This window comes from Athene noctua, chromosome 10 (genome assembly GCF_965140245.1).
Source record: "Athene noctua chromosome 10, bAthNoc1.hap1.1, whole genome shotgun sequence".
Taxonomy (NCBI): Eukaryota; Metazoa; Chordata; class Aves; order Strigiformes; family Strigidae; genus Athene; species Athene noctua.
In genome coordinates, this window is record NC_134046.1 from 16001854 (window position 1) to 16026322 (window position 24469).

Below are 24469 nucleotides of genomic sequence, written 5' to 3' on the forward strand. Positions count from 1 at the left end.
GTCATTCCACATAATAACCAAATGATATGTAGATAATTAAGAATCAACAGTGGAGAACACCAAGTATATTAACGAAGCAGCCCATAAAGAATATCTTCCTGTAGAACGTAGGTGTATATGTAGGTAAAATGAAAACCCGTGAATAACAGAATGGAGTAATGTTCAACATAACAAGATCAAATTAATTTTGTCTCGGTATACATAAAAATACACTTAGACATTGTCACACTTAGAAGTGTGTTTTCAGAGCTATGTTTTCTACTCTACTCTCTGTAACTTCTCATTGACCTATTCAGCAAAAAAGTAGTACTGCACTGAATGTTAAGCACAATTCAGTGCTCAGCTGAAATGGTTCTGATTTGCCTTTAGTAAAAAAAAGAGAGAAATATTTAAAGGAAGATGCAAGACTGCTGCCCTCTCCAGCCATATGCAAGACTCAGTATAGACACATCACTTTAAGAAGAGAAGAAGCTGTAGCAGGGAAGAAGTTCTATAATAACACAGGTGGCTTATTTTAACAGGCCTTTCACTCCGCAAAAACCACAAGACTTTTCAACTATCTTATTTCATAATTTTACACAGCATAATCTTACTTTACCCTTCTAAGAACTGTGATGGAGCAATGTTTGCAAAGAGCAACTGCGTTTGGATGGCAGGCAATAAGCTAAACTTCAAGCTGCAGATTCAAACTGCAATCACCTTTCAAATAAAACTTTAACTGAAATGATTGCAGGTTTTTTTCTGAAAAATGCCATCTGGATGTAATTAATTTGAACACTTTCACAGAACTTTCTTGAATAAATGCATTATTATTTTGAAACACCTGTTTGGAATGCTAAAATTTTTTATTCACATAATATTATATTTAATTTTTTTTTAGATTTTGTTTCAACTTTAGTGTGTGATTGACTTCAGAATGCAATCTCTTCATCAGTAACTTTTGGTGACAGAATGATAGTTCATTTTAAAGCAACTGAAGTATTTTACTTAAAATAATTACTAAACTTTATTAACAGTGTATTTTCAGTGATTTCTGTATTCTTTCATTAAGTTTATTCAATTAAATTGACTAGGAGGTTATTTCTTCTTCTTTCTACTAAGTCACATAAGACTCCTTTGAAATGGCATAAGAGGAATAATTAATAAATTCTAATAATGGAATGCATTGTACTAGGAAAAGATCATTATAGCACATTGTTACACACTGCATCCTATCTCTCTGCTGTTTTGTTACTTTCATTCCTTACCTCTTTGTTGGCTCTGTCTGCTTGAACTAATGTTCCATTCAGACACGGCTCTACATAGTGAAGTTCTTCATTATACTATAGAAAGAAATAAAAAGTATGATGAAAAATTTAATTAAAAGCTTTGAGAGATACAATTTAATTTAATGATTTAGAACTACAGTGAAAGATGCATATAAAACAAGAACAAAATTATTTGGTTCGTCTTTTAAAAAAGGCTGTGGCATTTCTTTTACATGATAATGTTTTAGTTTTATACGTTTAAAAGGAGCATTTAATTGAGTGGATGCCAACAGTCAGGTGGAGTTAATGGGCACTATATATACTAGCTGGCATAAATAGCCTTGAAGTTGGAATCTGGATAGTACTAAGAGGTCATGTTTGATACATCGCAGTCACAAGTCCCAGTTCTTTGCTACGTATTAAAAAAAAAATTCCTGACAAATATCTGAGGTGCTGGCTAACATTTTGGAAGGTTAATAGTGGAACAGCTATGCCAAAAAGTCTGTAAGCTTGAATGAGTCCTGAACATGTCTAACAGTCAGAATTTCAGTCAAGCAGAGTAGCTTATTATGCACCAAGTCATGAAGCTGTGATAGATCTTTAAGAAATTATCTGCTTATCTTGCAAGGCCTAAGTAAGTTAGACAGCCTAGTCATCTTCAAAAGCATCTTAAGCATTAAAAGAAACTATCTGCAGTGAGCAGATCTTGCAGACTCATGGATGCTTAAGTCACTTGATTGAAAATTGGACTTGATGGTTTAAATCTTTTAAAGATTTCAACACAGGTCAAATTAATACAGAAGTACCTTCACAAAGTCTACATTAGTTGTATAGATGGAGTTGTAACTTAATTCCTCCTCTCATTAATTTAATCTACTCTAGAAGTTATCATGGATCAAACTACAATGACCTTGCATTTAGGCTTTAAACAGTTTCACCCTTTCACAGGCATTAAGTGAATCAGAACATCCATAGTAAACAATGGAAGATGACACGTTAAGTCAAGTCAAAAATAACCAGGAAAAACATTTCATTAGATTAATATATAGATTTACTCCTTTTCTCCTCCACCTTAGTGGGAATAGAAAAAGCCTTACAATGACTCATTACAGAATGTTGCTTAGACAGGGTTCTCTGTCATTGCAAGTTCTCACTGTCTCTGTCTGCCTGTAGCTCTGAATTTGTTCTACTCTCTTCAATGTAACTCCACTCCTTTCTCTACATGTATGACTAACCATAGATCCCTGCAACCTGTTCCACTACGGACACCCATCATCAGCATTGATTTTAACAGCACACAACTCACCACACACATAATTACTGTTGCACAGGGAAGAAGGTTTAATTTGAACTGCATCAAGTTATTCTTGAGGCACTGTGCTAGACTCTGTCCTCAGCTACAAGCAAAAACAAACCCAGAGTAACTCCACTTACTATTGCTGGTTATACAGTGTTACATCAGTATCAACACAGTAGTTGGTTGGTTATATAGAAACAAACAAGAATGCTCAAAAGATATTTACAGTTAATTTCCGCAGCAGGTTTGCATGCTTAACTATTACCATTAATGTTATTGAAATACCTGAGTCTGTGGACATGTCTATTGCTCCAAAGGCAACACAAAAAACAAGGCAAAGACTTCTATAAAACACTTTAGAGTTACTGGGAGTGTCCCGTGTGCATCTCAGTGTCGGAACATTTATTGATCTGATAAATTATGTACTTTTCCCCATAGTATCTCTCTTCAGACTGCTTTCCTATCTATCTCCTGACAGTCACTGAAAAATAATAATGCCAAATCTACACAGCATCTCTTGTTATAGGCCAAGGTCAAGACCATATTCCATTCTATTGTAAAAAAGTACTGAAAATCTGTAACAGACACAGGTACACAAGCCTCTACTCCCAAGCTTTTTTCTGTCTTCACACAGAAGACAGCATTTTCCTTAATCAACATACTTTCTGGTTAAGCCTGTTCTTAGCTTGATTTCTGTAGCTGTCTCTGGAAACTATATTAACGTACATACTTTTCTTTATATGATACCAAGCACAGTGTCTGTAATTGGCCAACATGCAATAAAATACTAAAGTCTACTTGGGTCTCAGTCATGGTCTCAGTTTCAAACATCCGCATGCAAGCAAACTCAGAATTTCCTAATGCTGTAGTAGTACCACAATTATTTTTTTCCAGGCCTATCACCACCAGCAAATAGATTAAATGACTTCCTACTCTATCAGACCCTGCATCTAAGTAGCATGATTTCAGTTATTAGATTTCCATAAAATTTATTTTAGCTACTATTTGGAGTAACTCGTATCCCCAGTTATTCAACAGACATGTAGCTTGCATGTCTTGCTAGCTGCACTGTAACCCAGATCGATTCCCAGTAGCTTCCCACTATGCTGCCACTTGTATTCAATTGCATATAAAGTATAAAGGATGCCCACATTTTCAAATAGGACATGCTGGAGTCCCCTAGCAACCCCATTTTACAGAATCAACCTGCTTTTAAAAAGGATGAATAAAAATGTTCATTCTCACATAAACAGCACAATTACATAGATGGCATGTGGGCAGAGCACTTTTATTGTCACTGCGAACATATGGAAATGCAGATATTCATCATTCTGAAACCCAGACAAATTGTGACACAATTTGCATTTGTGGTGTCTAATTCACCTTGAGATTATTACTATCAAAAATATTTTAAGTAATCTGCTCTGTATGGCTGAAGAAACTGGATCATGCCAACATGCATAAATGACTGTTTTATGTGTTCTATGGGTAACAATCATAAGCTGAAAGTGTTGTTTGTAAGTAGTTCTTCCTCTACTGTATGGATACAAATGAAAGCAAAGTAAGGAAAAGCTTTATATAAAAAGGTATGTCAGCTTCTTATGGTTTGAATTCTTGCAAGGGTGCATTTTTATGATTTTAATTTGTATACTCTTTGCTAATTGTATACACTTTTTTTTTCCTTTTTAAAAAACTCAAATATGAAGAGATGGAAAAATTCACTGGACAAAATTATTTCAGTTCCGAAAGAAATTTCCAAAACGGCAAACATCTGCCTCTCTAAATCCATGAAAACTAGAATTCTGATGCAACATGTGAAAGCATTCAAGCAGTGTTTGCTGCTTAAAGTAGCATATACACTCAATAAGTTCTTTAGTACAACTGTCAGCTTCTAGTAAGATACTCATCTTGTGCTTCATAGCATATATTCGATTTCTTTGTCCTTGTCATTGGTGATATCTTTCTTTTAACTGTGTTAAACTTTTAAAGTGGAAAAGGGAAAAAATTTCCCCCCTCCTTCCTCATCACCTTCATCAATTTGAACTCAGTTCTGCAGCTTTTCTATGATATTTAAAATTTTTATTTAGTGAAATAGCTTCATGATCTTAAATCAAAAGGCTGATCAGTAACTGCTGACTTTGCCAGCAATCCCTACTATAGACCTCTTGTTAATTTACCTCAGAAAACGCCTGCAGTTTGCTTTTCAAGATCCTTGCATTACACTGTTTTCTTATGTTTCCCATACCCTTATACTCTGGCATATGACATTTTTGCATGTTATAGTTGTGATAGCTGTGATGCAATAGAGGAGAGTGCTAATACCTGTGCAATAGCTGGGATTAGCCTGTGTTTTGCTGAAGGAGAGGAGGGAGAGAAGTAAAAACCATCCACTTTCCTTCCTGAGCTCCTCTTCCAAAACCTTGGTCTACTTTCATCTCTCTTGTAATTTAAATATTTGATAACATTGATTTCTATTATTATTTTTGTTAGTTATGTTTACCTGTTTTATTAGCTCCCATTATTTTGTCACTCATAATTTCTCTGCACGAGAGGCATAAAATAAAATTAGTGGGCTAAAATCTGAACTAGGAGAAACCATATAGCTAGTTAGACAGTTGCTGACATACATGGTATAATCTGATACTATTTGCATTCTGAAAAGGTGAGAGGTGTAGGTGTGCTAGAACTGTATATAAGTAGTTTACATTTACCTTAGCATTTTTCATATTTATCCTTTATCATATTTCAGCTGTCTGGAGCAAGGTCCACAGAAAAAAATTAAATTCACATTTTGTTGTGCAACAATACACAAATAAAAAAATTCATGCTGTATTAGGCATTCTCAGATATCCAGTATAGCCCAACCTAAGATCCAACAGTGAAGCCAATCCAGAAACTAAAGGAATCGGTACTTCAAAGTTCCACTAGTGTTACCATGCACAAAAAGAGGCACACAAGTGCTGTCCACTGCTTGGAGCAATGATAGGGAGGTTAGCAATTGGTGCCTTTCTCAGCCTGCTCACACATTAGCTGTACAAAATCTGATTATTCAGGCATCCTGAAAAGTAAGTTTATCCATAATCTAGTCTATATGACTACAAGGTCTCCAAAGAAGAGACTACACAGAAATAATTTATAATGAAAAATTCTACAGATTAAAACCAGAGAAGTATACTACTATGCTCTGAATTAACAAATACTTTTATTCTAATCAATTTTGATAAAATGGTGTGACTAAAGCATTAAAATTAATTTATCATTCTTGGCTCAGTTAATATTTTGTTAATTTAATGTAGAGCTTACATTTTTACAAAAGTCTTTTAAAAATTTTAGCATTTGGCAAAATTAGTACTCATTTTATGATAATATTGTTAATTTTATGCATGACTTGGAATTATACTTCAAAGTGAATTGAAAAAAAATGCATATTCTATTGTTGTTGCAGGCATCTCTGTTCATGCACCAGTGAACTGACCTTAAATTTTAACATAGGCAGCACAAAATCACTCCTGTTTTTCAATAATTTCTTGCAATTCAATCATCCAGTCCATCAATTTCAAATACATTTTGCAACAGACTACCCCTGAAAGCTAAAATTATTTTTAGCATTATCCTTTTATGTTTATTCTCTGGAAAAACCTGCACTGAATTTTGTTTTCTGATATATATATATAGATATATAGATATAAAGTTAGAAGTATATTTATCGAAAAAACAAATATGAAACCACCTAGATAATGTACTGCTAGTGGCTTTGGGGTTTTGTTCTTGGATGGGTTTGGGGGGTTTTTTGCTATCCTACTGCATATTTATAAGTGTTAACTGAGAATTTAACAATGTTAGCATGTAGCGACCATAACTCCCAATAGACTTAATGAGAATCCTAAATGTCTCTCTGTGTATGGAACACTAAAAAGTATAACAACAACCTGAAAAGCAATTCCTTCTTTTGCATCAAAATGAAGAGATGAAGGGGGTTCTCCTCTCTTGTGGGAATGAGAGAACTCCTTAACCTATATCTGACTCAGTGAAGAGTGGCAGTGATAAATAATAAGCACAGAGCCTCTGATGGAAACCTATACAGGACCCCAACCTCCAGCACCACACAGCACCTCGCCCAGGAGAGGGGAGGGACTGAACCCAGCAGCAACTGGAAGGGGTGCTAGGGAGGTGTTGGGCAGTTGAGCCTGGGCAAGGGGGAGAGAAGGCTCAGTTGGGTGTTTCCTTTTCTCAGTACCAGAATCAATGATGAGAAGTTTGTTAATTGACAATAAATTAGGTAAAAATGTTGTGACTGCATGCTGTTTTACACACAGCTCAGTTCACTTTCAATTAAAGTTTAAATTGAAAAAGCCTACATTTAGTTATTTCATACCTTCTTTTTTTGAAGCATTTACACAGTATTTCTGCTGTATTACTTAGGCAAACTCATTAGTTTGAATTGTAGCTACATATATTTTTACATTTTTTTGCTATAGATGAGCATTTTGTGTTTCCTGAAGCAAAAAAATTTCGCTTAAATCAATTCTTTTTTCTTCCTACATCATTCACAGTAACTGTCACAACTACTGATAAACACAGAAATTATACACTGAAAATGGCTGGTCAAGTATCTTAATAATTACTTAGTTGATACATTCTTTCAACTTACAAAAGTTATTTAGATTAGAGTTAATCACAATTTTTTTGAAGGACAGTAAAGCTTTTTTTGATACAGTATGTAATTATGTCTTTCTACTATGTGAGTTTCTGCTAATTATGCAATTATCCTGAAAGGAGATTAATATGGAAGGTATTCTGAACTAACTGCCTGTTATCTGTTAAAAATACTAAATGCATGTATACTTCAGGCATATCCACTTCATTCTCCATACAATCTCAATGATTTGCACTGGGTCATCCGTTTCAGTACACAAAGGGCACTTCCCTTGTTTGGACTTGTGGAAGGCCAAAATCTTCCTGCATTTGAAGACATTTTGAGGATTGATGCATATGACAAAACAATGTATTTCTAAATTATTAGCAAAAGAATATCAGCAAAGGAGACTTTAATAAAACCACCAATTCGTCCTCCCTCTCCCACCCCCAAACCCATCCCTTGAGCAAATCTTAGTTCTGATGACAGTTTTGGACTTATTAAATCCATCCTTACCTACACAATTAATCCCTGTTAAATACTCTAAAATTAGCCCCTTGTCATAGACTTAAAACTTCTACCTGTACCATGGAAAACTACCTACCATATGCAAACAGGAACTACTGATGACCTAATTTATCACTCTTACTAAGCACCAGTAATACCTCTGCACAACTTACACATACATACATATATTTCAGATTCACAGAAGAAAGCAAGAACAACGAGGAGCAATGTTTGCATTTTATCATGCTATACAAGCTTCAACAAAAGCTAAGATCCGATTCTATTAATGCTTACATATTAACCATTTTGCAATTTGCATTGTATTGCAGAAGCTGGGGGGGGGGGGGGGCGGGCAGGAGCAGGAGGGAGTGACACACTCCAGGATTAAAAATCAAGTTAATGTAGAAAGTTCAGGCAAACTAAAAAACAAATTTCTATTCTTTGCAACTCTCAAGACAATCTCTTTAAGGGATTTCACACCTCAAGTCATAGAACAGTTTGAAAACACTGTCATCTGAAGCAGCCTGCATTGGAAAAATCACAGTGTCCGTCCAGTTAGTTCAGATGTCATCTTATATCCACCACCTGCCCACAATATTTTATTGTGTGATGTAAACCATAACAGAGAGCAAGAAATGATGGAAGAAAAAAAGGAAGAAAAATCCTGAGACACTCACAGCAATTATATTGAAGAAGTCATCATCTCCAAGGGTATCCAAAATAGAGGAAACTGTTTGCTTTGCAATAGTCAAGCGAAGCCCTTTCATACTGCCACTGACATCTACTAAAATTACCACATCTTTTGGAGAAGTTGCTGCCTGGATGTACCTAAGACAAAAGACAAAACAACTTGTTCTTTTAAATACTAAAATTTCCTTCCTTTCAAATTTCTTAAACACTGGTAGTCATCTATTGCCTACCATTTTCTATTTCTGCAGTCAAATGCAATGACTCCATTCTCATCAGGTTCCCACTTAATTCCTGTTTAAAAAAGAAATAAAGAGATTAAATTACATTTTCACAATACCTGTCCAAAATGCATCTGTGGTATTGGGCTAAGTAGCACTTAATGGAGTTTCATACTTTAATATAACAGGCCTATAACATAGGAAATACTGGAAAAAATAATTTAATGTATAACATAGAAAATACTGGGAAAAATAATAACACCAGAAACTTTTTTTCCACATTCCTTTTTAGCCTATTTGTAAGGTTAAAACCTCTTCAAGCCTGCTATGTTCATCATGCTATTGTCATACTTGGTCATTGGTGCTGGCAAGTTTTATCACATGCTTGCCAAGGCCCTTTCAAGCCTTAAGCACTTACTACCCAGGGCTGATCTTAACAGTTATTGTTATACTAACTGCTTCACTCACAGGTCATACACCTGACGTTATGAAGACCTCCTATCTCCCAGTTGTGGGTCAAAGGAAGTATGGTAAAAACATCTCCCAGTAAAAAAAATGGACAGGGCAATCCTTCCTGCTTTCTACACTCATTTTCTAGCACAAAACAAGAAACAGCCTTTAAAAATAGAACCAATATTTCTTCTGCCCTTGAAATATCATGGAGTTTGAGAACTGAACTATAATCTGAAACTAAACAGATGTAGTAGCCATTACTTTCAGTCACTTTCAGACATACAGGTTTATGGTAAACTTGCTCACGTTAAACTAAAGACTTCAGACTTCAAAAAACATGGGTTGCTAAACCATTTCAGCTAAAGGAACAGTTCCCAATATGGGTCTGATCCCCCATTACAGAAGCTGAGAATCAGTTTATTTAACTTTTTAGTTATTTAATGCGTAGTAAAATTTGTATGTGATTAAACATAAAACTTAACAGGTAACATATATTTTAACCTACTTCTGTAGAAATAATACAAGTAATCTAATTGCATTATATTACAACTGGTGTCAAAGTAAACTTTAAAACAAGTTCTTGAAATCTTTGAATGTAAAGAGGTGATTTTAAGTCGAAGTCTAAAAACTGAACAATAAATTAGTTAGGCATCAGTAAAGAACATTATCTATGTTCAGTACTATATTAAGGGTTTAATCCTTTCGCCCTCCTTCTCCACAGTCTGTTTAGAATTTATTTTTCATATGTGTGTGTGTATATATATGAATATTTATGAGTACATGAATTAACTTGGGAGCCTCACCTCCAAATGAAAATTGGTAGAAAAAACTCAGAACACTGAAAACACTGATTAGAAATATCTCTCTCTGAAAACTAGATAAAGTAAAATCAAACTCACAAGTATCTGTGATAGTCATGATTTGTGACAATAATCAGTGGAAATTTGCAGCCATAGCATTCTTTGTTGTATTTTAAGTAAGAATTTTTCTTCTTACCTGGATATTGTCTGAAAAATCCTTTTGCACTTCCAAAATACTGCCAGATGAGAGAAGGGTCACGATCAAAATTATCAACAAACACCTTATTTAAAGATTCTGACCAATAAACTCCATTTACAATGGCTGGATCTGGGGGGGAAAAAAAAAAAAAAAAAAAGGGGAAAAAAAAACCAAAACCAAAAAAAAACCAAACCAAAACAAAACCCAAACCAAACAAAACAAAAAACACAGAGAAAAGTGATTTTATCTAAATAGAATCCCTTGAATTCTATCATCTTCAGCTTATTCAGTACCCAAAAATCTAGTGACTGTAAAATACTGTAGAATATCTTTTAGTTTTCTTTGTCAGTTAAGTGATTTGAAAGAAATTATACACTTAAATAATGAAAGTATGGTTAAAATACAGAAGAGACACCAGGCACATTTTTTACCTAATTTAAAATTGTTCATTAGACCATCTACCTGGAACTACTGTTATCTCTTGTTCTGGAGAACATAAATGAGTCAATGTAATGATAGATTATTTACTCAATTTACTTTCCCTGCATGCATGGAATGTCTCATGGCAAGACTTTATACCTTTTTTTCTTCTATTCTTCAACTTGGTAAGACCTTTCCCACTATATCTGAAAGTTTATGTGTGGAAACAGAAAGTGAAATACCTTTTATTTCACTCTTGAATGGATTTTGGTACGCAAACACAAAATCCCATTACAAATAACACTAATTGTTATTTGGAAAACATTGGACCCAGATTTCACAATTACTTCATTATTTTTTATTCCTATAGAAAGAGAAATACAGAGCAAATCCTTGATGTTGAAAAAAAAAATATTTCTGTATTAAACATGCCCATCTATCAATTCCTAAAAACCTGGGCTGCCCGGGTATGTTTTTAAGCTGCAGATTTGGTTCGATGGTGGGAAATCAGAAATAAATAACACATCTCAAAAAGTTATTCAATTTCAAACTGTGAATTTTGAAAGATGAGAATTAGGAGATACTATATTCCCAATTCAATGTCTATGTGAAGTCAGCAGAACAGAAAGGAAAAAATGGAACTAAAATCACAGATGTATTATTTCATTTGCAAAATTGTGCATAAATGAATACACAGTAACATTTGCTCAAGCATTTGAAATAATACTTCCATTAGCTTGCAAAATAACATTGCTGTACTGATTTCAGAGGCCTGCTTAGAATGTGATTTTGGTGAAGTGGAAAAAAGGTGAATTGTCATCTTTCCTTACATTGATCAAGAAAAGCTGCATAAAAGGGAAATGTCTCAAGCTACAAATCTTTGAATGTTGCTTTCATCCAAATATTTAGGTTTACATAGATGGACTGCTGAAAAAAACAAGATCAGCAAAAGAGATGTTGTTTTTAAAACATGTCTGGTATAGTTACTTGTTTCTCTAGAGAACAAAATATACAGTTAAAATCTGTCCAACCAGACACATATCAAACAAATCAATGTCACCAGTCCAACAGTACTACTTTGGTTTTGCCTACCTGGCAAAATCCATTGTCCAGTTGTTTCCAAGTCTACAGTTACTCCAATAACAAGCTGTGATTAAGACAACATAAATTAACTGTCAAGACTGCCTGTCTTGGCATGTATTATCAGTTTGTAAAAATACACTCCTATTTCAGCACCCCAAAATATTGATCCACTGTTCGGCATTTAGACATCACATGAGAACTGAAGCACTAAAATGAGAATCCTATTCTCAGTCCACTGGAACTTCCCAATATGAGTTCAAACATTGATATTTTGGTTCTGCTACTATACACAAGTTTTGCTGCAGAATCTGAATCACTAAAAAGTACAGTTGCATTATGGACACAGCATTACAATACTGAGATAAGGTGATAAATTTAGTTCATCTTTGAAAAGAGCAACAGTTCAGGGGTGGGGTTTTTTGTGGGTTTTGGTTTGTTTCTTGATCTGGTTTTTTTTGTTTGTTTGTTTGTTTGTTTTTTTCCCTTGGAAGTGTTGCTAGAAAAGTCTGTTTAGAGGAAAAACAAGGAACTTTTCCTCAAGCCTCTAGAGGACTATAAGCTCTTCATGGCCCTTCAGTCATCAGAATTAGTGAAAAGACTAACAAATCAAACAGAATAATTCTATCTTGATTTATATTTAAAATAAACTGTAGTGGTTCCTAGCAACTTAGATTTAATCTCATATTAAGACTGCACATTTTACCTTATTATTTTACAATATCATCAGTTCATCAGATGTCTTCTATCCTGGATTCCTCAGAAGCTGCCTTTTAATGCCCTTTCCTAATGAATCTGTGTTATAGTGTTGCTCATCTAGGCAGAATCTTCGCTCTGCTTCCCAACCCAATGATAATTTCCTTTGAATTCTATATACACTCCAGCTCCATAAGGTCATGGGACATCTTCAGTCACCCACCTGTTAAGCTCTAAACTGAATGTGAAATCCTTCCAATGGCATTTGAAAATAAATTTATGTTTAAAGAATATGTTATATTAAAATATCCATGCCACCACAGTCATGGATTAATTTTTTAAACCCATCTGTGAAGAGCCACTTCACCTGTTTATATGTCTGTACAACAGATTAGAGAACACTATGGAAATACAATCAGGAAATTTTCCTTGAGGATGATTAGTTGAGTCTATATTCTGCATTAGGTTGACAACACTAATCACTAATACAAATGCTGATCACTATAAATATTAATCCATTGACTTGGAAACTAATGGGAATTCTTTGGCTGAAAGGACCATTACTTATTTGCTTTAAATAAGAAGGTACAATTAAAATGTGATTGACAATGACTGGGTTCCTTCAAAATGAAATCTGGTGACAATTCACTACCTTCCTACATGCTGCATATCTATTATGTTGGCTGTTCTTTTTACAATACACCAAGTTACACTTTATGCATTAACCATTTTTATTAAAAAGCAAATAAGGTCACAGTTTAATCTTTACAATACAAAGAAAAATCAAGTGGGAAAAAACCCCGTATCCACAGTAAAAAACTGCAGGCCTACAGACCACATGGAAATCACGTGCCTTTACTGGCTACTGTATCTTCAGGCAGAAGGATTTCAAACCCAGGGTCCTTGTTCTAAATTTGATAATGACTGTTATGTGGATGCATCTCTGTCCACATGCACCATCCTAAATACAATTGAGTTCCTGACCATATATCCTCATTAAAATTTTACAGTCTTACCTTCCAATAACCTACGTGTTACGCTTTTTCTGGGCAATTTCCAATTTAAGTAATTACACTAAATTGCTTAAATTGCCCCCAGTACTTAATTTAGAAACAGTATTCTTAAGTTTTTATATTACTGGTTAATGTCATCTGCATCCCCAAAATAGTTACATGTCAATAGTAACAAACTAATGCTTCTGAATATTCAGAATTTTGGGGAGGAAGAAAAAGAATAAAAGATAAAGCTTAATATAAATGCAAAATCATTAACATGATGTTATGGGGCTCAAGGACAATAAATGTAAATAGCTTCTGCCACAATTCTTGAAACACAATTTCTGCTTTTGCTTCTTGACAGTAACAGCTAAAATATAATTAAAATACTCCCTTTCCTTTGCCTTTTAGATGGACTAGCTAGCAATTATATGGGATTTTGCTTCACTGCTGTTTGTGTAGATGTTGCCTTTTACTGATATTTAATATAAAACCAACCCCCGGGCAAATAGATACACTAATGTGAATCTGAAACAGAATTGCCAAAGAACAGTACAAATGCATGTAGCAATTAAGTTGCTGTCATAGATACTGCTGACCCGAAGAAACAGATCTGAAGTCTCAACAAAAGCAACCAAGGTGTGCAGACTGAAAGATGTGCAAGAGCATACCAAAGGTTAGCACTTCAATGAAATATATATTCATTCACAGAATCTATAAAAGTATCTGGAATAGAATAAGTCTATGGAATGAAACTAATGCATACACAACAGACTTTGATTTCTAATTATTCCAAAAAGCTTTATAAAAAATAAGGGAGACCGCTGAGGAATTCAGTGACTATGAAGAAAGAACACAATACTCTTTCTTGCCATACTCTATTACCAAGAAAAAAATGTTACCAGTGATCTTTAGTTTTTTCCACTATTATGTTACCTTTTTAATATAATCATTAATTTTTCCTGGCAAGCTGCCAAAGATGCTGGCATCCACAACGGTGTTCGTTCTTGTAATATCTGATGGATGACCCCAATGGCAGCCCCTAACATTGCACAGCAGCACTGTCGTAGAATAAAGCAGTACAAGCACAGCCTACAGGACCAAGCACTGGAAAAGGAATGCAAAATCCAACACCCTTCTGGCCCAAAGATAGCAACAATATTAGCTTAGTTTTGATGACACTGACAACATATTTAGTCTGGTCATATTTTAAAGAATAACAAAATCACATACTTTGCTGGGACATACACCAACAATCTAATAATTATACCACTCAACACTAATATGAATGCTTTTCAGGGTGGTCCAACATATTCAAGAGCTGGGGCTGGATGCCAATTTTGGCAACTGCCTTTGCTTATTTCTCTCTCTTCCACTCCTTCTGCATCTATGGGTAATGCCTATGCATCAGCTCACAGATCAAAGCATCTGGCCATCTGTAGACACAAAAGAAGGTGTTTGTCCATTTTGCCCCGTGTGCTGAGAACCATTCACCAATGTCAGAAATCACATTCCTGCCTCGTAAGTATATGGGGTGGTAAAGACTTCAAGTATGTGACTGTATAAAGGCATAGTCTAGATACTTAGTTGTTTCAGCTTCCAGCATTGCCCTAATAACATTCCCCTTCTCCTCTGAAGTGGCAGCATAAGAACTGGAGTATGGCCAGATGTGTTTATTTTTATGCTGAGTTTCATGAGAGGATTTGGGGGCTTTTTTGGGTTTGTTTGGCTTGGGGGGTTCTTTTTGTGAACAAGGTGGTCTGAGATTCAACTTTAGTTCATTTGAAAGTCAGAATTACAGCTGCAAACTCCTCACTAACACCATTCTGGGACAGAGATTCAGTTCTGACTCTGCTGAGTTTGACACCTAATGAATTATAAAAAATGTCCTGCAGTAAAATCGGTGTACCTTTGAGGTCACCCAGTCACCTATGGACCTGATTGGACCCTGCTTAACTTAGTCAGATGTAACAGCTAAGAGCAACCAGTACATGGGCTGATCAGTGAATCAGTTAAAGCAAAGCTCTGGAAACAGCATATAAACAGGATTGATGAACACAAAACATTACAATTTTTTATTTTTTTTTTTACATTAAAGAAGTAACTTGGAGCAAATATTTACTTACTGTCCATGCCAGGAAGAACTAAAAAGACACTTTTTTAATAGACCAGCTGTCACAGGAGCCAGGTGCATGGGGCAGTTATACTTATCACTAACATACTCTAACAAAACAGCATTGCCTACCCAGCAATTGCTAAGAGGCTTTTAGCTGAGAAGAACTAAAGTCAAAACCCAGTAATCCTGACAGATGATCACTGCATAAATTAATGTGACCACAGATACCAGGATATTTCTGTATTTTCAGAAAAATATACTCATTTCCACATTTTTACAGGATATGAATTGAAGACTATGAGACCTGAAAGAACGGCAAGAAAATACCACACCACAGAACTCTAGGATGCCAGGGTGTAACTGAGAGCCATGAAAAATAACCGCTACAAACAGTTTTCCAAGTAGGAAAGAGTAAACAAATGCTCAGAACACAGTAATTAACCAAATTGTACAGAGGCCCTATATGCACTGCAATTTCATCCCAGAAGAAAAATTAGTCTTAAATATTGAAAAAAAGTCCCAGTTCTGACACATGGCAAGAAGAAATTTCTGCACAGGCTGATGAAACAGCGATATCAGCAACCAGAAAATCTAAACCTCTGCAAGTGGCAGGGCAGGAAAGAGCATCACGACAACCAAAGACAGTGGAACACACTGCAAGTTAGAGGAAAAGAAAGCAAACGTGACTGCTGCTAAATGAAGGCACTGCGCTGTAAAATATTTAATGCACAATGTACGAAAACGGACAATTTTAGCAGAGCTGTTGTCAAAGCTGAGAAAAAATACAACAACATAACAAGGGCAAGGCACAGCCTTAGAAATAAAAGTCATCCATATGGAAATATCTCAAGGAGAGACCTGTTCACAAATCTTTACAAAACCTGTTTAAACACAAGTCCATGCAAACCTGTAAACTAACATTTCACGACAATTGTCTAATTCCTATTGCTCAGATATTCAAAGAGAGACATGGAATTATAGAAACAGACAAACTTAGTTACATGACACAGTGTAGTAAGGACCAACAAATATGCTTTGAACAAGAGATGTTAAAGACCTCCTAGTTTTGTCAACACATCATGCCTCTTGCATACAAAAAATGGAGGCATAAGAACCTTTAGAGAGAAATGTTTTAGCATATAAAATGCTTTACAGTCGTAGTGGGCTATAAACACCTAAACATCTACTGCTACATTTCTAGCAGTATCAACATAGTATGAATGTGCAAGTATCAGGTATGACAGCACACCTATCCTGAGAGACAAGTCATTGTCTCTCATCCTCTCAAATCAATGGTCCCTTACTGCTGTAGTTCTTCATAGTCCCTGTGTAACACTCCTTCCTTGCACAAAAGACCATTTGCCCAATTTGAGTACAATGGAAGTTTTACTCAAAAAAAAAGAGTTGGAAAAAGCCTCACAGACATGAAAATGTTCATCTGGTTCAAAACCTCTGAAGCTAGTATTAAAACATACTGAGAACACTGAGCAGAGGCACAAACGCATCTTGGGATGAACACATTACAAGATCAGTTATGGATTCTTAAACACACTATTTGCTCCTTCAGGAATGTGCCAAATAAAAGCTGCAAGAAAGACACCTAGATAAACAAAGTATAGTGTAAAAATGTCTTTGGAAGTTTTTAGCCAAACAATATTTTGAAACGGTTTATATTTTCACCAAGCATACTAATACTTAACCAGCCTTCTTTTCTCCTCTTCACACAACACAGATCCAAGATAAATCAAAGAAGGGTCTGTGTTATGTAGCAGGGTTGAGAGACAAATTATTACAGTATTCTAAAATAGCAGAGAAAATGAATAAATTGTATCTTTAGATAAACTTCTATGGTTCTTTGTGAAATGTCAATCTTCTCTGCTCCATATTAAACAAAAGCTACAATTTTTACATTTGCGGGAAAAAAAAAAAAATCAAATGTTTTTGCATATTCATTCCTAAAGGTTTTCAGAAACCCAGACCTATTATGTCGATTACCACTAAATTTACAGATTAAGAATACTTTTCCAACATATTTCATGGAGAAAATAATGTCTTAAAAAATCTTTAAATAAGGCAAAATAAACTGACAGACAAATAAAACTCCCCAATGCATTCCTAGCATATAAACTCAGTCCATTAAAAATAATATTCTATCTGATCATGAGGTTTTTTTCATTAATAAATTCCACACTAAAAGATACCCTGGATACTTTTCCCTGTTTATTATTTTAAGCCAATAACAGAACATATCCTGACTCTCTGATTGCTTTTTCCCATTAAAATAATGAAATAAACACAATTAAGGAAAGTTAGCACTTTAAAAGAGAACAAACCAATTACAATTATTTTTTTTTAAAGTTATATTTCTATGGGAAAAGAGGGAAACACTTTGCACACTAAAGGCTGATGATGAGCAAAAGTCTACAAGAAATTCTGCACAGACACAGATAGAAAGTGGAAATATCTGCTCTCAGAGAATAATTAGGCAGAGTAACAATAACATGTTTAGTGTACAATACATATTTTTGCACACACACCCCTATAATATAGCTGTAGCCAACAGATGTGCAGTGGGGGTTTTTGTTTGTTGTTGGTTTGGGATTTTCTGAAAGTCTCAAACTTTTCTTTGAATTACACAGTGGTTATACTAAAACAGAAGAGAGCAGCAAGAAAACCTCAAAACCAATGTTCATCCAGACTCAAAATGCAAAAAATACAGGTAAGAAGGAGGACACCTTGTATGTTTAAAGCAACCAGATTTCTTCGGTGCAATACAAAGGCAACTGCTTTTGGGACAGCACAATGATATCCTAATTGACATTTCTTAAACCTGCTTCGGTGGAATTTATTCCTATTGCTGCTGAAGTAAAAAGAATGAATCTTTTTGCAGACACACACATTAAATAACTAATGCCTGGCTTTGGGCACTAACTTCTCCTCCAGATAGGAAACTGATCCACAAGGCAACAAAAAAAAAACCTTCAGTTTCAAAAAAATTATTCTTTTTGGAAAAATGAATTTTAATTTTTTATTAAATGTAATTTTATGTCTAAATGATAATTCATACCATTCCCTTTTTGTCCTGCAATATAACGTATGTTTCATGTAAGAACTTTTCACTGCTGCATTCCAGACTGACCTTTCAAGCAAGCAACATGTTAACCAACACATCTTTAAAAGCCAAATGCAGCTGGATGAGGCAACACTGATTAAGCTAGTCCAACATGTTTAACTGTCTCCTTACTATATCTGCAGTTGTGACTGCCATATATGACCCCATAATTTCAGTGCTGGCATGCTTGAAGTTTCTTTTTTATTCATTGATGATAATTGTAAATAGGTGAGAAGACAACTTGCTTCACCGAAGAGATTCTTGAGTAAAGTAGGTAAGCCCCAGGATAATAAAAAATGAAGCTGAAATAATTTACCAGACTTCTATTCAGGTAAGCACCCCAAACATGACATGCCTCCAAGTCAGAGATGCTGAGAGTATGGACAGTAACAGTGCTTGGGTTAAAACTAGTTTAAAGGTCTTCGTTAACTGTAGATTAAAACATACTCTCTTCAAGTTCAGTAAATTCAAAGAGGTTGCCATTGCCTTGCTTCTTATTCATATTCTCAGTCTAGCAATACTTTTGCTTTTAGGCTTCATTTACTTCATTCTTGAAAATTTTGTCTCTTTAGTCCACAGTCTTCCCCTACAGTTCAAAGGGTTCATATGGCATTTCTCTCATTTGCCATGTCATTATAACACCCATTAAAGTAAACAAGGTGAGTTGCAGCAAGTGAGGACAAAATTCACTTTGAACACAGAAACTGAGACATTTTCTAGAGAGGTAGTCAGTGGGAACCAGTGTGAACTTATGCTTATGAAACTTGAGGCAACAGACCTCCCTGCATTGATGCTGAGCCCACTTACACATACACCCAGGTAAGTGTGGTTCAGGACCATACTGAGACACCAATTCTGTGACTTGCTGGAAGTCACAGAGCTGAACTAGCATGGCAGGAAGCATGAGGCAAAGAGGAGCCATATAGCAGGATTCATTATCTGCAACTCCACACTCTGCTTTAGCCTGCCTTTTAATGCTCTCAGTTGAGCTCCAGTGTGTACTGTGGATATGTCTTTCTAGATTCCTATATGGGTTACCTAGTACCCAGGCCCAGGTGGATGCAAATAACAGCATTAAAGAGCTGATGCTTCCACCTTCACAATGGGAGCTAAAATGGTGGCTCGACATCTTCTAATCAGTCAGCAGAGAAGTTAATACTCATCATTGACAGTAATACAGAAAAAGGAAAGAAAAAAGAGGAGCTAGAGTAATTTTCTACCATTATAGGCCAATGGTAAATTATTGTCACTTTCTTGCCCCTGGAAGCAACAAGAAAGTAGAGGAGGCATCATGATTAACAGAGGGGTCTCAGGTCAAAAAGCCTCTTAATATTGTATCTGAGATAAGGCTCATTAACAAACCTTCACTGGCTCACATTTGTCAAAAGACAAAGCCCAACCCCAAGCCACAGCTGTTGAATAAGGACTGGTAAAGAGTAGGGCTTTTTAGAAGACAAACTTAATGTTACCGTGTAGCCTGTATCTGACATCTAGTTGCCATGGTGATGTGGATGTATTAGAAACAGAGATTAGGTCCACAGCCAGAGACAGACAGACTGGGATACAAGAAAGATAAAGCACAGTATACATCTTGTGTGGTGATGCCAACATTTCCAAAAGGCTTGCTGTTATAGACAGAGAATTGAAAAAAGAAAAAGATAATCTGTGAAGCTAAAACCCTTTGCAAGAACAAAGCAGCAGCCTGACTAGAATCTGGGAATCAGATTTGAGGCAGAATTTGAGCAAAACCAGATGGAACAAGTGGAGAAGTCTGTACATCTTTGTCCAATAGCCAGTAAGAGTTAAAACAAAGAAATACAGGAAAATCGGATATTCTCTGCAACCTTGACTAAATCAGTTAGACTAAGAAAGTTCCTTTTAAATTAAACAATGACCAAAGTTAGGAAGACAGTGCAAACACTGTGCTAGAGATCTTAAAACATTAAGACAAACAAGTCAGGGGAAGGATTTCAAAATATAAATATAGTGGTCCAGGACAATATGTGGCCATGACTATTGAAATAACAACTCCAGGATGTTGAATTTTCAGAAGCATAGTCCATAAAATCATATATGACAGTGACAGACAAGATTCTATTTCTTAATTTCACACCTTGCAGGAAAAGGGTTTTACATATCTGCTAGCTGCAGATTATAATCTTTCTGCATCCCTTGAGAAATGGTCTTTTTTTGGTTCTAATATTCTCGAAAATAGGTAAATTCGATTTTGACAGCCACTTGGAAAGCATTGATAGGAAAGTATGACTGAACAATATTCATAGCTCTTTTTAAGTATCAAATTGAAAAAACCTCACTTAATCAAAAAATGGTTGTGGTTCATCACGTTTCAATATCTTTTAGAGAAGGCTCTATTACATGCAGCAAGTTTTTTTTCCTATGAAGCAAAACTTTTGATTAGAGTCTGCATTTATTGACTTATAGTGCATAAAGTCATCTTTTAACATGCAGTGAAAAATCATGCAATGGAAATGCCATTTGGCACAACTGATACTCTTTACCAGTCTCTAAATTGTTCAGGCAAAATTTAAAGACAATTTGTGAAGTCTAAGATCTACATTTGTAATTTTTCCAGCATTCAAGTAAACGTGGTAAGCAGAAAAGCACAGACTAGACCTGATGCTTTTGGTACTAAAGACACTGAGTTCAGAATTATTCAAAGCTGTATTGCATTCATCCTGTTTGTAAATAATTTCTTAAAGTATAGGACAGACAGACAGATGGAAGGAAGGAAGGAAATAAACTGCAAGAAAAGGAAGAAAACATCTTGTGATAGAACAAAGGGTAATGATTTTAAACTAAAAGAGGGTAGATTCAGACTAGCTATAAGGAAGACATTTTTTACAATGAGGGTGGTGAAACACTGGCACAGGTTGCCCAGAGAGGTGGTAGATGGCCCATGCTTGGCAACATTGAAGGCCAGGTTTTACAGGGCTCTAAGGAACCTGATCTAGTGGAAGGTGTCCCTGCCCATGGCAGGGGGGTTGGACTAGATGACCTTTAAAGGTCCCTTCTGATGCAAAGCATTCTATGATTCTATGATGTACAACCCAGAAAATGAGAACACACAAAAAATTGATTGCCAACTTTCCATAGTATTAATAATAATAATCATAACACAAAGCTTTTAAACAAAGGTTTGTCAGATGATAAAATCTATACTTTCAACAGCCAGTAAATGGTAGGGGACAAGAGAGACAAAGGCACAAAAGACAGTACACAGGCTACAAATAATCATGTCATGAGCAAAGCTATAAGAAAAAGTAATACAGTCTATTTCTACAGAAGAGTATCACAACTCAGTAAAAAAAGACCAAAGCAAATATACTAAGTCATGGAAGAATGCTAAATATGGGCTCTCCACATGGAAAACAATTGAATTGTGAAAATAATGAGAGCAATAATAAAAATGGAATTGAAATCCATGGGGAAGTATAGCATATTTATAGTCATCTTTTCTCTGAAATGAGTGAAGCCCAAATATACTTCAGGGCTTGCAAGATACTTTTTAATCACTTCTTTTATAAATCCATATTTACTCAGAGCAATCACTGTTACAGAGTCAAAATGGTTGCTAAAAACTGAATGTATTTCAAATCAATGGTGTGGAATTAGTCTCAGTGTGCTATTAATTTAAGGAAAAATTAATTCAGACTATTATTAATGAAGACTTCTTTACCTTTTTACATATTATTGAGCTTTTAATTGTATTTTACATTCATGAACCATTTTTTAAAAATGCTGATGACACAGCTTGAGACTCTCAGCAACATATTGTGTGCCTTATGTTTGTTAGTTGAGTTGACATAAACCATATCTCCTGTTGACAGAAGTGCTTGAAAATATTCATGGACTTCAGCATCCATCACAGAAAAACTCTGCAGTTATGGAAAGCACTGATAAAATCCCTTCCTGTACTTCAAAAACACCAGAAGAGCAGCTATACTTGCAGTATGACGATGGAAAGAACAGACGGAAGAGAGTCAGACAGACCTCTCTGAGTTAAAATTAATATTATTGCTTTTTTTTTTTTCAAAGTAGCAGATTAACTCTTGGACTGTATAACACAGATCATCAAATGTTATTTTCTGTCTTGGTGGTTCTGCTCTGTCAGTAAAGACGTAACAACATCTTGCACTAAGGCTACTACTTAATTAACTGAATATACCTAGACAGAAACCTGACAATATGTAATCCAATGACATCTTTTTCTTTTTTCTCTTTTTTTTTTAACACCTCAAACAAAAAGGATTTTCACCTGACCATGCCCATACTATTCTCCAGCTTCCTTAAAAAAGATCTTCCCCGTAACATACCTATACTTCCCAATCTAACAGAGAACCAGGCCTGATGATGTAAAAATGTCAAAGTAATTTACTAAGGCACCGGTCAATTTACAATAGCAGAGATTCTATAAGTTAACCTGTCTCTGGGCTGCTGATAAGTATTTGCTAAAGACCAGCCAATCTGATTATAAGAAAAAAAAAAAATCCTTCCTAATGCCAAAAGAGCAACTATAAGAATGCACATATCGCAGAGTAATGTCAAGGGTAGGAAAGAGGGAACTGTTAATGAGAGATTTTTAAAAGTCAATTGTAATTATTCAATGTAAACCATATTGTTCACCTGCTCCCCTCTCAAATACATTATAGTATGGAACAAAGCGTTAGTCAATCACACAATTCACAAAAACATGACTGTGACCTCAAAATGTATTTCTAAATCACGTGGCAATACTATGAAATATAACTTGCTTGATGTAACAAAGGATGGGAAAATTCAGTCTTTTATACTGGTAGACATTATGAAACATCAAGTTGCAGAAAAATGCTAAGAGAAATGTGTTCAGTATAAATAACATCAACATTAAAAAGAAATCAGTGTAAACACTGTGCTAAAAGTTCATGTAGCTTCCTTAATTTAAAACGTACTCATATAAGGAAAAAGGTGGAACATGGTCCAATAGTATAAGCCCTATTTTCCATTATAAATGAAATGACTTTTCAGACCCAACACTTCTAAGGAAATTTTATTCTTTATTTTGTCATATCATTATAAAAATGGTAATTGATTCTAACATATTTTCTTCTCCCTGCACGGAGCATACTTCCTCCCTGAAGCAGAGTCCATCACCTTTTAGATGGGGCAGTTAATGATATCAAGGTTCTAAAAAAGGAAAATGCATTTGAATAACTATCTGCACATGTCCAGACATTGGTATTTTAATACAGGTTGGGCAACAAGCAGGAAAGCAGGAAAGTGCTTAAGTGTCTTCCCGAATCAGAAAGCCATTTATGGATGATAGTTATTATTGTAGACTTTACTGCCTGTAGTCATGTTAATATGCTCCTCTTCTGCATTACCCACTACATCCTGCTTTTCTAAATACCAATCAACATTTCACCTTGGGCACTTTGAAGACAGTAATCAGTTCTTTTCACAAAGTCTAAGGATTCTTCCAAACTAAGAGAAGACATTTCCCTGTTTAAAGATAAATTTCCAAAACTTAGTGTGTTCAGAACAAGCCTATTCATTTGTATCAGCATGGTCCTTCTGCTTGTGTGGACCTAGAATGATGTTCATTTAAGTATCCATGCAATATTCACCCCAGGACTTTACAAGGGATAAAGTGCAAGAAGACCAAGCTAAAAGATGGAGATGTCAGTTCCACAGAACTTTGAAGCACAGGCTTCAATCTCCCCACACAGAGCTCCACAGTTCAGCAAGCGTTAAATTTTAAGATGACAAAAACCAGTAGAACATAACTGTTTGGGGGGAGGTGGCATGCACTTTGCTGTGCTAAAGAGCACCAGATTGCTCAGCCGGGTCTAAAACTCTTCAATAGTCACACAGCTTAAAGCTAGAAACTGTGCCTCAGGCTATACAATGGAATCCCACTGGAACCAAACTATGGGAAAACAAGTAGTAAAATACTGGTGTACAAAAATATCATGTCTCTCAAAAGCTTTCTGTATACTGTATTTT

General features: G+C 35.3%; 1 protein-coding gene across 4 annotated transcripts in view; it reads right to left on the reverse strand.

Moving 5' to 3' along the window:
* Window positions 1-24469, reverse strand: part of CACNA2D3 (calcium voltage-gated channel auxiliary subunit alpha2delta 3) — a 470721-nt gene that overhangs the window by 252008 nt on the left and 194244 nt on the right. For all 4 annotated transcript variants that reach the window (XR_012634269.1, XM_074914174.1, XM_074914173.1 and 1 more), the window contains 4 exons: window positions 10045-10176; window positions 8608-8668; window positions 8365-8515; window positions 1248-1322 (listed from right to left, as the gene is read on the reverse strand). Coding sequence is in view for 3 of the 4 variants with exons in the window: in XM_074914174.1 (XP_074770275.1) it covers window positions 1248-1322; window positions 8365-8515; window positions 8608-8668; window positions 10045-10176 (419 nt within the window). In the remaining variant the exon portion in view is untranslated. The remainder of the gene's footprint in view (window positions 1-1247; window positions 1323-8364; window positions 8516-8607; window positions 8669-10044; window positions 10177-24469) is intronic.